Raw genomic sequence first — 15,264 nt, 5'->3', positions numbered from 1 at the left:
TCATGAGGGATGATTTGGTGTTGACCTGGGAGATTAGCTAAAACCCAGAGTGGAAGGTCAGACAATGGCCTCACATGTCCAATCTAATCGTATTTGTTTTATTGCCAAAGGAAAAATGTGCTACTCCCACACTGGACTCTCTGGATGCCCTGTGCATTTACTTTTTGACAAAACATGGTATTGATTCTCTGCAAATGGTTTGTGCATAGATATTTATCCACATTGTATATTTACAGATGAAGGGCTAACCCATTGCCACTGCTGGAAATGACTCAACCAGAGACAGAGGACCAAACTCCATGGTGACCAGTACCAGAGCCAAAAGGGCAATCCTCCAGAACTACAATAGCCTGGCACTGATGCATATGAGGGAGGCAGTTGGTATTAACTTATCTGCAGAATTCCATGCTGAAAATAGGCGATAATAATGCCAGAGCTTCTTTGTTTGCATGAAAGAAGCATAGGGACCGGCAATGAAGAGTTGCAGCCAGTTTGACCTAATAATGGACGGCAGCCAGAGCCCATTGAATCACTCAGAGCTGGATTCCCTCTGCAGGAGAGAGCACTTTCTCCCAAACACTCACATGTTCGCTCGGACAAAAGCCGCAGAGCCCTTTGCAGTAGCCGAGCCATAATTGTTTGTTTAGTCCAGCTGCACTTGAAATGACAGCGACCCAGAGCTATGGGAGGATTAAAGACTGCGTTCACTCCAACACACCATGAACCAGCTGCCAGAGAGGCGGCACAACCTCCCCGTTCTCTCCTGCTCACTCTCATTCCCTCTTCAGACACAAAATCATCCTTCTGTCTTACATGAAGGCCCTCTCTGATTCCTCATCTCCCTTACACTCTTGCTCTTGTCGGTGCTGTCTCCCCGCTCTGATCTCCCCTCAGCCCATTGCCTCCGCCTGTCACTATCCAGGAAAATTGTTTTTCTGCCCGGCCTCAAGGGGTCAAAGTTGAAGCTCAACCGCACCGCTGATGAGACGGGGAGGAAGCTCTGCCCCCTCTCCTCTGCGTGCACAGCCAAGGACAGGGAATTATATTTATACCGGCCCGCGGTCTCTGTCCCCTGCCCGCCTCACGCCTACCTACCACAGCAGAGGAAGGAGTGTGTTTGTGTACATATACGTGTGTGTGAGGCAGGCCCAGAGTGTCTGCGGATTGAATTAGGTGGTAGATCACTGTTGACAGGGCTGAGGGTGTCATTAGGGTGGGGGGGGGGGGGGGGCAGGCTGCTTTATGGGGTCATGGTCCTGTGGTTAGTGTAGGCGAGTGGTAGAAATGTTCTAGTTATAGATTGGCCGGTGGATGGAAGTGCAGAAACCTGGAGGGCACACACAAGATCCCTAAGTGAGTATTTTTAAAAGGAATATGTGGCAGCGTTATAAATTCAGGACCTTGGATGAATGATCCATCCAGAAAAAGTCAAAGGGGAAACGTTTGTCATGCTTAATAGAGTCATAGAGCATTAATGATATGCAGTAACAAGAACACACAGTCAGGTCTGTAAAAATGAAATATTTTTAATTGGTGGCTTGATGATTCATTTTTGCAATCATAAGAAACAAACCCAGAATGATGCATACAGAAGGAGCCAGAGACAAACTGCAGACCAATCCCAAAAAACAAGTCTCTATCACACCGTTTTTAACACATCTTTAAAAAAACAAAAACACAAAGAAACAAAAAGAGGATGATGTTACCCGGGTTGCTTCATTGTCACAAAGGAAACGCTGTTAAGACATCAGATATACATAGTGATGAGACGTAAAATATTTGAGTATAGCTTTACAGCGTCAATTCCTGGAATAATTTCAATGAAAGGTTTTTGTTTCGGGATACTGGGAGTATTTGTGAGCACTGCTTCAAGGCTGATGGTCACTCGAAACTGGAGCGCTGAAAATAAAACACTCTGAAGGCAGATTACTTTTGTGTTCTGTCTTCGGCCACTAATGCAGAGCCAGATATTGGTTTGGAGCCCGAACGCAAGACTGACTCTGAAAAAGAGGTTGTGGGCAAAATGCCTGGAGCTGCAGTGTTTTCAGGTCTCCAGTTTCAAGAATACAATGCAGGGGAAGTTAATACCAAACAAAAGAAGGGACATCTCTCTTACCATTACCATTTGCGTTACTTTGAAGGCTACACAAAAAGCAGCATATTGACCCTGGACACATCCCAATACCTTGTATCAACCCTCCTCTCCTCACATGATTTGTTGAAAGGAGCTGATCAAAAGGAAAGACAATAGAGGATCCAGGGTGATTAGTTTAAATGTATTGAGAAGGGTGGTCTGCGGCTAAATTGTTGGTTTCTCCTTTCTTCAGAACATCTATTGTTAGGAACAGGATGCGACATGTTATTTATCTTATACCAAGAAAGCATGCATCCTCCCTTTGCCCCTCTGCATGGACTACATTCAGTTTAATTATATCGTGCTGTGACACGTCTCTTGCCCACTTTTACATTCTCTTCTCCACCTTCTTCTCCTTGGTGTTCCCTCTTATTGCTCAGATTCATTGCTTTGATTTGGGATGGGCTTCATTAACATTTGATGGACTATGAAATCAGTATTCATGTATCAGAAACCTTTCGAAATCCCTTATTGAACATTCTCAGGTTAAGAGTTTGAATGAGTTCAAACTCAAAGATCTATTATCACATTAAGTTGGCAGAAACACAAGCTGCACCTACAACCTGAAAACAGGATAAACAGAATACAAATGAACGTGATACAATCAGATAGATTCTCTAATGAAAAGTAATCCTTCTGTTGGTTTTGTTGAACTACAAAACCACAGAGTCCATTAGCAGAGGTGGAATGTTTCTCTGTCATTACAAAAAGTTTAGTTCAGGCCAATACAAATGTAATATTTATTGAATATAATCTGAAATCTCAGCACTCTGCAGGTACAAACCAATTCTTTTCAGACTGATCAAATGTTAACCTGGGGTGAATCCATGATTAAAATCCAATATTTTCTCTAAACTGTAATGTACACCAAGTCAGCTGCTCAGGTCATTTCACAATCTGTGAAAATACTTGATTTAAATATTGAATTTACCTTTGGCAAAAAGTTTTTCTTTCAAAAAAACTTCTTAGAAGATTTGACCAGATGCTGAATAGAAAGGGAAAACATAACATTTTGATTTGCACCTTTTTTTGTTGGGAATGCTACAAAAATGGGTCGGCGATGTTTGGCTTTACAAACGGCGAAAGCTACATTCAGGTTTACTACAGTGCAGCAGGAAATGAAATATTCAATAAGAGATTTGTTAGGTTAAGAGTTTAGTGTTTGTGACAAGCGAGAACCAAGTTCATAAGAAAAGAAACGTGAATAACAAGCTCAAGTCAAAATTCCTGATTGGGTTACAGAATTTGGAGCCACTGGCAGAGCAGGTTGTCGTAACCCAACACTACTTGTAGATTTTGCATTCAAGGGTAAAGACGTGTCACACTGGCAGATTTTTTTAAACGTAAATTAGTATTTTAGATAGTTATAGCGATACAGTCCTCATGTGTAACTACGTCATGGGGAGAAGACAAGAAAAAGGGGGAAGGAAAATGTTAAAGAAAGGATGAGAGGGGGTATTATTGGCTTGCATCACTGCGATAGTCGAGGGACTTTGTTGCCCTGCCCTCCATCAAAAAAAAAAGCAAGATAATTGGTCATGGAACCAGTCATTCACAAGTCATCAGGCATCCCCTCTCAGTCAGGCACACTATTTACAAAGGCATACACATACGCCAATCAAAGGCATACTGTACATACTATTTACACACACACAGAAACACACTCATCCGCGCAGACACACGAGTAGTCAGAGAAATCACTGTAGTATAATGCAGACGTAACATCAGGCAAAAAATAATGTTGACTATGATCCCAGTACATAGAGGCACTGCTACCTCACCCCGTGCGTTCTTCAGGGTAAAACTAAACGGGTCGCTAACGAACTGCAGGTCACCGCGGCTACATGTGCCCTTTCAGGAGGTGGGGAGGAGGCTTGTTTGTTTGAGATAGCCGATTTTTTACAACGCAGCTCTTGGTAAGGAAAAGAAAAACCCAGAGAAAGTGTAAATGCCACCCACTGTATTAAGGGCTCACATTGCCATGGTGACCGGTAGTTCCACAACTCCCATCTGGAGCATTTGTCTGAGTTAAGGTTTCCAAAGCGCCTGCCGCTCATACAGCACGGCTCCTGGCAACAACCTGCCGCAGACTCGCTTCCCCCCCCCCCTTCTTCGATTTCTACACACCTATGTGAGATCTGACTGTAATTGGCTGTCATTCTCTGCAGGACTGAGATCCGGAAAAAAAGGGAGAGAAAGGAAGAAATAATGAACTTGTTAAGCGACAGGAGCTTTGGGAACCTTTAACAAAAGAAACAGGCAACTTCCCCCCCCCCCCCCCCCCCCCCGAACCCCCCCTAAAATGCAAGGCTTCAGTAATGGCTATGGTCCATTGTACATCAATCCGATCTATTAGCTTTGACTTATAAAACCAATAAAAATAAAGAAATAAAGGAATCACTTTTCTTTAGGCAGCAATATTGGTCTCAGTGTTATTACAATTCTGCATTAAAAAAAGCATAAGCAAAAAGGAAAAATACAAATAAAATCATCCTAATATGAGGATGTCATTATTTCATGACCAAAGCGTGTTCATGGGTAAAATGGCTGATTATTTTTTTAAGCAGAAAGCTTTATTACACAACTCAGTCCGACTTCTCTTTGCTCCTTTCTTCCTTTCAGGTTCAGTCTCATGTACTCCCACTCTTTGTTCAGCTCAGCCATTAGCATACTTTTACACTTTCCCCAGTTCTTTGGAAACTGGAGCATCCGGGAGATAGACTGGTCTTTTAGCGAGAGTGTGTGGGAATTCACAGACTTTAATTTGATTTTCTCATGCTCCATATTAGGCCACAGAGAACAAGAGGAATACAGGAGGAGGATGAGGACGCGGGAAGGATGGTCGAGATATTCGGTTGTCAGCAACTTTGAAAAATATCTCTCCTCCGCTCAGTCAGTAATGATGATGGGAGAGACGGAGAAACTCAGAGGGGGGGGGGGGGGGGGAGAGGAGAAGGGCAAGCGGGTGCTTATAACAACTGGGCGAACCTCAATAATGTGAGCTGATGCAATCGACCAAGCCCAGGTCTCCATAGCAACCACTGTGACTCTCACTCCCGCATCCCAACTCTCCAGTAAAGTCAGTCAATTGGGTCTTTTGATGCAGGCGCCACTCTGTGTGTGTGTGTGTGTATATATATGTATGTGTGTGTGTGTGTGTGTGTGTGTGTGTGTGTGTGTGTGTGTGTGTGTGTGTGTGTATTTCACATTACATATGCATGTCTGTGTTCTCATTCTGCTGCTACCAGCGGTTGATGATCTGGTTCATGTAGTCCTCAGTGGGGAGCCTGCTGCCCGCCTCCTCCGTCCTGCCTCCCTCTTCGCCGCCCTCCCCCCTCTCCTCCTTCTCCTTCTCCCCCTCTCCCTCCCCCTCTTCCTGTGTGGACACGGAGCTCTGCCGGCCGTGGGAGGGCCACAGGCTGACGCCCAGGCCCAGGCCCTGGTGGCTCTGCTGCAGGTGGTTCTTGATGCGCTGCTGCCGCCTCTCTTGCTGCCGGGTGTACTGGTAGCGCTGCTGGAACAGATCCCTGGCGTAGTCGTACAGCTCCATGTCCAGCTCGTTCAGCTCCTCGATACGCTGGACCTAAAGGGGAGGGAGCAGAGGAAATGTTTGCGTTAAAGGCAGAGAAGAACAAAAGAAGATGTAGAAGAAATAAGGTCAAAATGGTAACGCAGAACAGAAGCCATGACGATTCACAATGGATCAGAACTTGGGGGCGACTGCTTAGGTTTTTAAATCATTAAAGATACCGGGTTTACAGTATTTAGTGATGTCTGAGCTGATGTCAAGACACTGTTAACAAGATACAACTAAAAGGAATGTTGTCATAGAAGAACATAAAGAAAAGTGAGAGAAAGGGTTACGGTAAAGCTATTTGTAAGTGGAACTGAAACAACTTTACTCTGGACACATGATGGATTAGAAATGAATAGCAGCCTTTCAAACAACATATTTATGTGTTATTCTTTGTATCATTTTGGCGTGACTCCAAAGTTTGAGTGATAAAAACATGTAGAGTTTCCTGTCTCCACACTAGACAATCTGGCCCATATTAATGAATCTTCCCAGAGAAGAAAACACATCCAACCTGGCCAGTGACATCCTACTTTAGGGACTTGGCGTGAAATCATTTAATGAACTTTATGTGAAAGTTCCTGCGGTGGATAACGCCCTATGACCTGACATTTGTACAAAAGCTTTATTGGACTTTGAACACGAGAGGGAACTGAGAATAAAAAGTGTGTTGGCAATATGTGGAGCAAGATAACAGAAATGTTGAAATGTTTGATGTTGTAAAAAACCAGCTGGATTTAATGGCTCGTATCATCTGCTGTGTGTGTGTGGATTTAACATGGAGGGGGAAATGTGTTTAATTAAGAGAATCCCTTTGAAAACTGAGATGGAGTGCTGGATATCATTTGTGAGCAATGTGTGCGTCAACAAAGGGAAGAGTGAATCAGTTTTAGAAAATTAGAGATGAGGGGACACCGGAACAAAGCCAGGAGGATGATGCTGAGCTCCACTCGCACAAAGACTTCATCACAAAAACAGATTCAATCAGAAACCGCTCTCTGGGAACTTGACGCCACAAAAAGGTATGAATGGGCTTTCAGCAGCTTTGCAAAAGGGTGAAAAGTAAATATTCTTATCATCACCTGCTGATGCAATTATTTTCCTTTTTAAAAAAAAATAGAAATAATTCAATTCTGTCACAACTTCATGCGGGGCCTTTAGATATAAGCTATTTTAAACCTAACTTTCACTCAAAATGCCACACAGCCTCCTCTACCCGTCAGTTTCACCATGGGATATTTTCCACCTTTTGTGATAATATCCATCTTTCCACAGCCTCTGTCAGAGGGGCATATTTTATTTTCTCTCCTCCCAACTGGTTTTGATGTATAAATCACCAGTCTGCTGTGTACTGGAGGGAATTGAGTCTAAGAACTCCCACACTGGACCAATCAAAGTGTAAAAAACGTGTTTGAAGCTGCTGTTTTTTTTTTTTTTGATGGGGAAAGTCATTTCACAGCAATATATGACTACTTGTACTGTATATAAGAACTTGGTCTGCTAGTTTAATCCTAGTGGTTCCCAGTTTTCGGCAAAACTACCCAACTGGTTCCCAACATTTTTTGGAGGGAGTGATGATCCAATAAGGTTTGGAGCCACTGGTTTCATCTTAAACAATGCATTGTATTCTATAAACTTACAATAGCTATAATGTATAGCAACTTGTAAATATGTAAAGTATTTCTCTTTGAAATGTCCTATAGAAAATAAAAGTAGCATAAAAAGGAAATTCTCAAATAAAGAAAAGTACCTTTTAAAAAATAACCTCAAAGTCCTACAAAGTGACTTCCTGCAGCGGACATTCTCTTATGTCTCTTATAATCTGTCACTTCCTGCCTACAGAGCTCTCCGCAGCACTTACTGTAGTGTTGTCCAGGTCCACCCCTGCTGCCCGGGTGCTGTTGTACTGCATGAAAGGCCTGATGAAGCGTAACCTGAAGGTCCGTTCAAACAGGAACTGGGTTTTCCTCTGGTACTCCGTCAGACCAAAGAAGGACATGTCTCTTAGGTTCTTCTTGGCTGACTCCAGGAGGAGCTGGGCCCTCTTCTTCTCTGGAACTGTGGACATGTTGTAGCAGCCGACGAGGCTCAGGTCCGCCAGCATACGAACCTTTAGACGGATGAATAGAAAGTAAAGGAGATTATCGAAATCAGAGGATTAAAGTGTTAAAGAATTGCTTCAAATATGAGACATCAATTCATCACTGAGTGTATTCTGGAGCCGTTGTGTTACAATGCAGGAGTAGGGATTGCATACTGATCTGGATTCACAAGAGTACACCAGAATGCCTCAAGTAAGTAAGTAAGTGTGTGTGTGTGTGTGTGTGTGTGTGTGTGTGTGTGTGTGTGTGTGTGTGTGTGTGTGTGTGTGTGTGTGTGTGTGTGTGTGTGTGTGTGTGTGTGTGTGTGTGTCATTTATAAGCCATGAAAAACTCAATAACGGTAGCCTCAGGCTCAGGTGAGATAAGCTGGCCAACACTTTATGGAGGGAGTCTGAGAAAGCCATCAGAAAAGAATATGAGTTTGAGGAAGTGTGTGTATGTGTGTGTGTGTGTGTGTGTGTGTGTGTGTGTGTGTGTGTGTGTGTGTGTGTGTGTGTGCACGAGAGCTAGAGACATTAGGCCCGCTCAAATGTCGGCAACTCATCTTATATCTTTCACATGTTCTTGAATTAGGGAAAAAAATTAAATCAATATTATTTTTGAAGAAATCAATAGTGGGTCGATCTTAAAGAGCAACTTGCAGGTTAGAGACACCAGTGAATAAATGTGTAGGAAAATGATGAATACACTAGATTTTCAAAAAAATATACAGAAATATACACTACAGTGACATCTGGCGTCGTTTTAGTAAGACATTTTCACTTCCGCATAAAAAAGCCCCCGCGTGTGACGTAACATGGGGGAGAGCGGCCGGTCTAACGTATGAATAAACATGGATCATAATGCTAGTTTTGACACAGAAGAGGTTGAAAATATATATTCGAATGTATATGATTATACTTATGAGCCTGCTATGCGTCCAAGAGACCAGGAGCAGCCAAGGATTAGAAAAAATAACGGCCATCGGAGAGAAATGGAGCTTTGGTGTGTGGAGAACCAGTGGAGAACAGAGCAGCTGTATTGGTGAGTGACCGGCGTTAGCTACAGTTAATGTTAGCTAACGTCAGTTTACATTGTAAAGTTAGCAATCATATATCAGGCTATAACTAAAGTAGTATTGATAATATAGTAACGTTACTGGCAGGACTGTTGATACTGATCCATAACAGAAACTAATGCGCAAGTATCAGCCGTATCTCGCGTTACCTAATGTAACTCCACACTACGTCTTACGGTGCTGTGTACCGGAGGGGAGACGCGAGATACGGCTGATACTTGACGATCTGGCGGAGAAAGGTTGTGGAGCCTCCGTTGATATGCCGTTGTAAATGGCTTGATGGAAAGCAGGTGTGTAGTCGGGGAGGGTGCACAGCTGATTGCAGCAGGTGAGTGGAGGTTGAGCCGGGAGCCAGGAGTGACAGCCACCACGCCCACGGAAACAACACAGACAGGGGGAAACAAACAAACACAAAGGAGACGGCTGGAGCAGTACAGCCACCACAGCGTTACCTAATGCAACTCCACACTACGTCTTACGGTGCCGTGTACCGGAGGGGAGAGAGAGAGTGCAGCGAAGGGGGGGAGAGAGTTGTAATACGGTTTCCTGATAAAGCTGTGGAGAGTATGTGCTGCAGGGAGGTGGATGCAAAACGCACCCAGGACCGAACGCTAGCTCCGGTCCTTTTCCCGTGAGGGAAACTGTGGACTCGATGTCCTGACAGGCTCGAGTTTGTGCAACCTGCACAAACACAAGCTCACCATGATTACAAATGGTGAAATGCAATGTAAAATTATCGAAAAAATACCAGCTCACTAAATCACAACCGCTCAAACCAACTACAAACTACTACCGCGGATTGGGCAGAGAACGAGTCCGAGAAAGTTGCTCCCCCATGTGACGTAATATGACGCGTTTGACGTTAAAAAAAAAGTAGCAGAGCTCAAAACGGCTCCTTTCCCTCTGAATTCCTGCCCTTATGTCTTGTAAAACATATCAAATCCTGCATTAACATTTTGTAATTGTAATTTTCAGGCAAGGTTAAGCATAAATGTAATTAAAAAAAATACCTGCAAGTTGCTCTTTAAATGATTAAATAGATGCACACGTTTTCCAGACAATTAAAACATTTTATTTTATTCATCTGCAGAATTGTATTCCCTGTGTTTCTTCTTTTTCTTTCAATGGGCTGATTTAAAGGTGGGGTAGGTAAGTTTGAGAAACCGGCTCGGGATACACTTTGTTATATTCCATGGAATGCTCTTAACATCCCGATAGGAATGGATATCTGAAGTGCTTTGACAAAAAGATCCATAAAAAAAATGTCATCTGTGGAAGCCGTAGTGTGAAAAGTACGACCAATCATCTGAGCCGGCCCGGCTAAAATAACTGGATGGCCTACCTGCCTGTCAGCCTTCCATCTGTGCACAAACTTATCTTGTGCCCTCATTGGTCATGTGCGTGTTCGTGTGTGTTGGAGGAGGGGCTCTGTAAGGAAGTGGCAGATTTTTTCCGGCTGTGTATTTTCTAATTCTAGCGCACTCGAGCTGGTTTCTCCAAAATTACCTACCCCACCTTTAATAGAAGCTGCAAATGTTTTTATTGATGATTAACCCGACTTGAGAGAAGCTGGGTCGGATGCAGAGATGCTGGTCGGCTAGGTGGCTTTGATAAATGCCATCGTCAAATCAGCTGCTCTTTCAGTGTTTGCAGTAAAGCACAAAAGGCCCAGAGTAGCCAAAAAGCATTTTGATGTGGCTTAGGATTTGTGACCGTCTCTGTAGCATTCTTTTACACACGCCCATTCAGAGGACTGTTAAAGTGACAACCCGCAACACTTCCATCTTTGGCAGCTTATCGTGTGTCTTATTTAGTGATAAATCATTGGATGTCAGCTTCTCCTCGTACCTGTCTGTTGTTGGCCAGGTTGTAGGGACAGTCCATGAACTGCTGCAGGGTACAGCCCGACCAATCAGAGCCCTCGTAGCAGGAGGGCAGCTCCTCAGGCGTGGGGGTCCGTCCATCGCACATGTGCAGCGAGGTCTTCCACGTGGCGCCCCGCTGCACATGCCGCCACTCGCTGAGGTATCGAGACACCGGGTCCCTCAGTAGAGTGATGTAGTAGAACTTCCTGTTGGGTGGAAAAGAGAAAAACGATCAATATTAACAAATTGCCTTTCTTGCACCGAATATTTTTTTGATACAAGCTTGATCAATCAATAAACAAGTGAGAACAATAATAAAGAACGGCAGTAACAACCTTTAAAAACAACCTCATGTGCTAATTTGATTGTGTTTTTTTTGTTGCTTTTTGCGAATGAGTCATTTCTCTCTTGCTCAGAACAAGTGAAAAAGATGAGTTAAAAGCTTAGGTGTAATGATCATTCTTTAAAGAAAAACTGCATTGTATGTAGTTCCCCAGCTGGCCATGTGGTGGCACTGTTTACAATGCTTTACTGCAGCAGTTCAGTCAGCATCCACTGAACTCAGTGAGAGGAAGGCTACAGACTGAGGCTGCCATACCAATACCATATTATTAGTATTTATAAGAAACAGCTCTGTGATGCACAAAGGAAATCTGGTCAGCTGACAGGAAGTCAAGCTTCAAATGAGGAGGCGGAGGAAGTGATGGAGAGAGTTGATTTGTGAGGTCAGTGTTGGGCCACACAGTGCAGGAAAGGAAACTGCTGGCACAAGCACATCTCGCTCTGAAACACACATCTCCAAGCTGCAAACATCCTTATGTCTCAGACTCTGACAAACACACACATCCTTCCTCTCGCACAAAGTATTAGGTCGGCCTGTGAGACATGACTCATCCCGCATCTGTGATATGGATGGGACCGTTTATGTGATGTGCGTCTGCTTGTGTGTGTGTGTAACGTAATGGTGCATAGCACAGTTCAATGTCTCTCCAGAGGGGACACTCCCACCAGAGCGAGGACCTTTCCAGGCCTTCACACTCCAGCTAATTACTGCAGTCTAATCAATCAACACATCCTCATTAACCATGCTCACATGCAACTTGTGTGTGTGTGTGTGTGCATGTTTATGTGTGGCTATGTGCCTGCAGTGTGTCGGGCCGTGATGGTATAGATCTGTCTGGGAAACTGGTGGAAAACACACACAGGCACGCTGTGCTCCTCTCCTGGGCTTGCATCACATCAGAAGAATGTTTGCAGAGAGAATTTTGTGTGCTGACAGGACTCCATGAAATCACCCGGTCCACACAAGCCGCCTCACATATACACACAGACTCTCTGCTTCCATCGCTAAATCTTTGGCTTCACACTACAAAGCTCACCCAGTGAGAGAGGAGGGGTTGCCGGGTGGACACAAAGCCCCAAGTGTCACACAAACAGCAACAGTGTCTGGATATTAAAACAAAGTGGCTAAAGCCCCACGAAATTCAGTCAGTGGCGACAGGGAGATCCTGGACAACAAAACAACTAACCCATACATCTAGCAACAGCTGAGAGATGCACAATACAAACTTTAAATCCAGCAGTGACAAGCAGACACTGAACAATAAAACAATCCAACCCCAAAACAAAATGTCATCTGGGAGATTCGATGCAACAAAAAAAAAACACACCCTGAATTTATCTGCAGCACTGAGCGATCCCTGCAAATGAAACAAATCTAGTAGCAGCAGGGGGATCACGGACAATGAAACGACTAAACCCTAAATCCAGTGGCAGCTGGGAGATCCCAGGCAATGAACCAAACAAACCCTCAATCCTGGGACAGCGGGGAGATCACGGCCATAGTAACAAGTATCAAAACTCTAAATCTCATCAACCTAAACCCAAAATGTCATCCCGGATCTAATCAAGAGCAGAGGAGGAAGGAGGAACACTCAAACCGGAGCCTGCCGGAGACCGGGGTACATTATGGAGATTCCTATGATGACATTATCAGGATTCCTAACACTCCCCAGAGTTCAGTATGTGTGTATGTGTGTGTGTGTATGTGTAGTGTGTGTGTGTGTGTGTGTGTGTGTGTGTGTGTGTGTGTGTGCATGAGAGAGTGTGTGTTTCTGAGTAAGACTACGCCTATTAAATCAGTGATGACATTTTACCCCTCTTGGCTTCTATTCTACTGAAAAAACGCGGTACTGTTTGGCCCTCGCTACAGAGAGGAGAGAACGAGGGAGAGGGTGAAAAACAGAGAGGAAAAAAGAAAGGGGGAGAAAGACAGAGGGAGAGAAGAGGGGGCGGAAGAGAATTTCAATTAGTTTTCTAATACTGTGAAAGCAGTGAGGGCCCCGAGCCCAAGTGATTTATCAAAGTTATGGCTCCGGCTATAATGAAGGTTCAGGCATATTACCAAGGAAAATAAATAAATAACATGCACGCAAAACAACACACACACAAAATGGTATACGGGGTGTCGTGTCTGCTGGGTCAGGCGGACTGCAGACCTGGTGCCGTGGAGACTTTCTCGCCTTAAAGCCTAATGAGGTCTGCCCCTGTACTCGGATCCTGAGGTAATGATGTTCACACACACACACACACACACACACACACACACACACACACACACACACACACACACACACACACACACACACACACACACACACACACACACACACACACACACACACACACACACACACACACACACACACACACACACACACACACACACACACACACACACACACACACACACACACACACACACACACACACACACACACAGCCTCTGTGGGGATAGCACTTTTTTCTTCACAGGTGTTATTGCTTTTTAGTTGAAGCATACGTGCACTCGTCAAATTAACTTCAAAGCTAACACGCCGCGCACAATCTCTCAGTGTTGAGATTTTAGCACATCATCCTCCGGCTGAGTGCGGGATGTTGCAGTCTGGGAGCATCAGCTTGACGGGCCCTTTTGCAGACTACGTGTGATACTGAATTTCCCCTGTATGCCTTTTTTGTTATCAAATGGAAAAATACTCCCTCGCAAAACACTCCAAATGCATTTATCAGGAGTCAACCATGTCAACTAATCGGGGAGATTTATCCTGGTGTTTAAAGCAGGCTGATAAAAAAGCGAGTGTTTGGCAGGGAGAGGTGTGATAAAGCTGATACCACTGTGGGATTCGGACTGAACAAATACAAATACATTTTTGTTCTTTATATCTCACTTTCTCTCTCAGTTCTGTTCTTTTTTTATCATGATTAAAAACGAAGTCTGTAAGAGCGGGATGGAGCTGGAGCTGTAACCCCCTGATCCCACCGGAAGCGTCTGCGCCGCGCTGCGACCTCCTCCTGCGTCATAACCCACCAGGCGCGTTTCAAAACGTTGCGGAAGCGGAGCGTCGTGTGTGCAGCCTCGCAGTTGTTGTTGATTTAAACACGAGTTTATTTGGGGGATGGGCCTGGGCCGGATGAACGTTCCACTTCCTGCCTGCGCTGCGCCGCGTCAAAAATAGGATTCATCCTATATTTTAGAAATTCCTTGCGGCGAGGAGCTTCTGGGACGCTTCGAGCCGCGGCGCAGCGGGTCTGGTGGAATAGCACCCATTGACTAGTGGCCGCGATCGCTAAAAACGCCGCAGCCGCAGCGCAGACGCTCCTGGTGGGATTAGGGGGTAAGGTTGACTAAAAGCAAAAAAAAACAAGAAGAGGAAAACAAATTAATCTTGCATTCATTTCTCTTTTGCATATTTTAAGAGGGCTTTCTGACCCTTGTTTTCTACCCATCTCCAGTGCACATCTGTGTGTAAACGCTCTGTAAATAAGTGAGAATGGAACACTCGTAACGTTTCCGTGTTGCCAAGAGAACAATTATTGATAGAAACACTGGATACTTGTAATTCATGACCATGTTTGGTATTATAATGGTCATAGGATAACAAATAAGCATCAGCAGCTTCAACCCTAAAATGAGCAGCTTCTGAGGGTTTTAAATGTACTCACTAGCTGTGGATTATCTAGAGGAAACACACAGCGCCTGTTACGGTCCCTCAGAGGCCGGGGTAAATGAGCCCGCCCCTTTGCCTCTTTCCTGTGGGTCACAAATCACCACTTGTACAACCTCCACCTTCTCTTTAACCTCTCTTCTCTTTCTGTTGAAATCTTTCCCTTTCTGTCGTTTTTCTTCTCTCAGCCCATCTCTTATTCTCGCCTCCCCCTGTAGGTGTGCCTCTGCCTGATTACAACGTGTTCTCCCCTTCAGGAGTTGGTTTTGTTAAAATCTCAAGCCAGAGCCCTGGAGTAATGAATGTCCTGGAGGGTGCACCACAAAGGGAGGAATGGTGAGGTTTTAATTGTTTTTAGTTAGTGTTCTTGAAAGGTTAAAAGCAGGAGAATGATTAGTGAGGGTTAGGTCTACAATTTGACATGCTTGGTTTACCAATTCCAGTTAGAATCTCGTGCAAATTAAAAGTGTTTTTGAAAGCTTTCTTTATATGCAACAGGATCACAACAAATGAAGTGGTTTGAGGCTG

General features: G+C 44.4%; 1 protein-coding gene across 1 annotated transcript in view; it reads right to left on the bottom strand.

Annotated features, from left to right (window-relative positions):
• Positions 1-1,506: 1,506 nt before the first annotated feature.
• Positions 1,507-15,264, bottom strand: part of hs6st1a (heparan sulfate 6-O-sulfotransferase 1a) — a 51,586-nt gene continuing 37,828 nt past the window's right edge. Inside the window, 3 exon segments of the mRNA XM_034207359.1 lie at positions 1,507-5,717; positions 7,570-7,818; positions 10,716-10,938. Of these exon segments, the coding sequence (XP_034063250.1) occupies positions 5,376-5,717; positions 7,570-7,818; positions 10,716-10,938 (814 nt within the window). The 3' untranslated portion in view covers positions 1,507-5,375.

The sequence above is a fragment of the Gymnodraco acuticeps genome, unplaced genomic scaffold (genome assembly GCF_902827175.1).
Source record: "Gymnodraco acuticeps unplaced genomic scaffold, fGymAcu1.1, whole genome shotgun sequence".
In the NCBI taxonomy this organism is placed as follows: domain Eukaryota; kingdom Metazoa; phylum Chordata; class Actinopteri; order Perciformes; family Bathydraconidae; genus Gymnodraco; species Gymnodraco acuticeps.
This window is presented reverse-complemented; position numbering and strand designations above follow the sequence as displayed.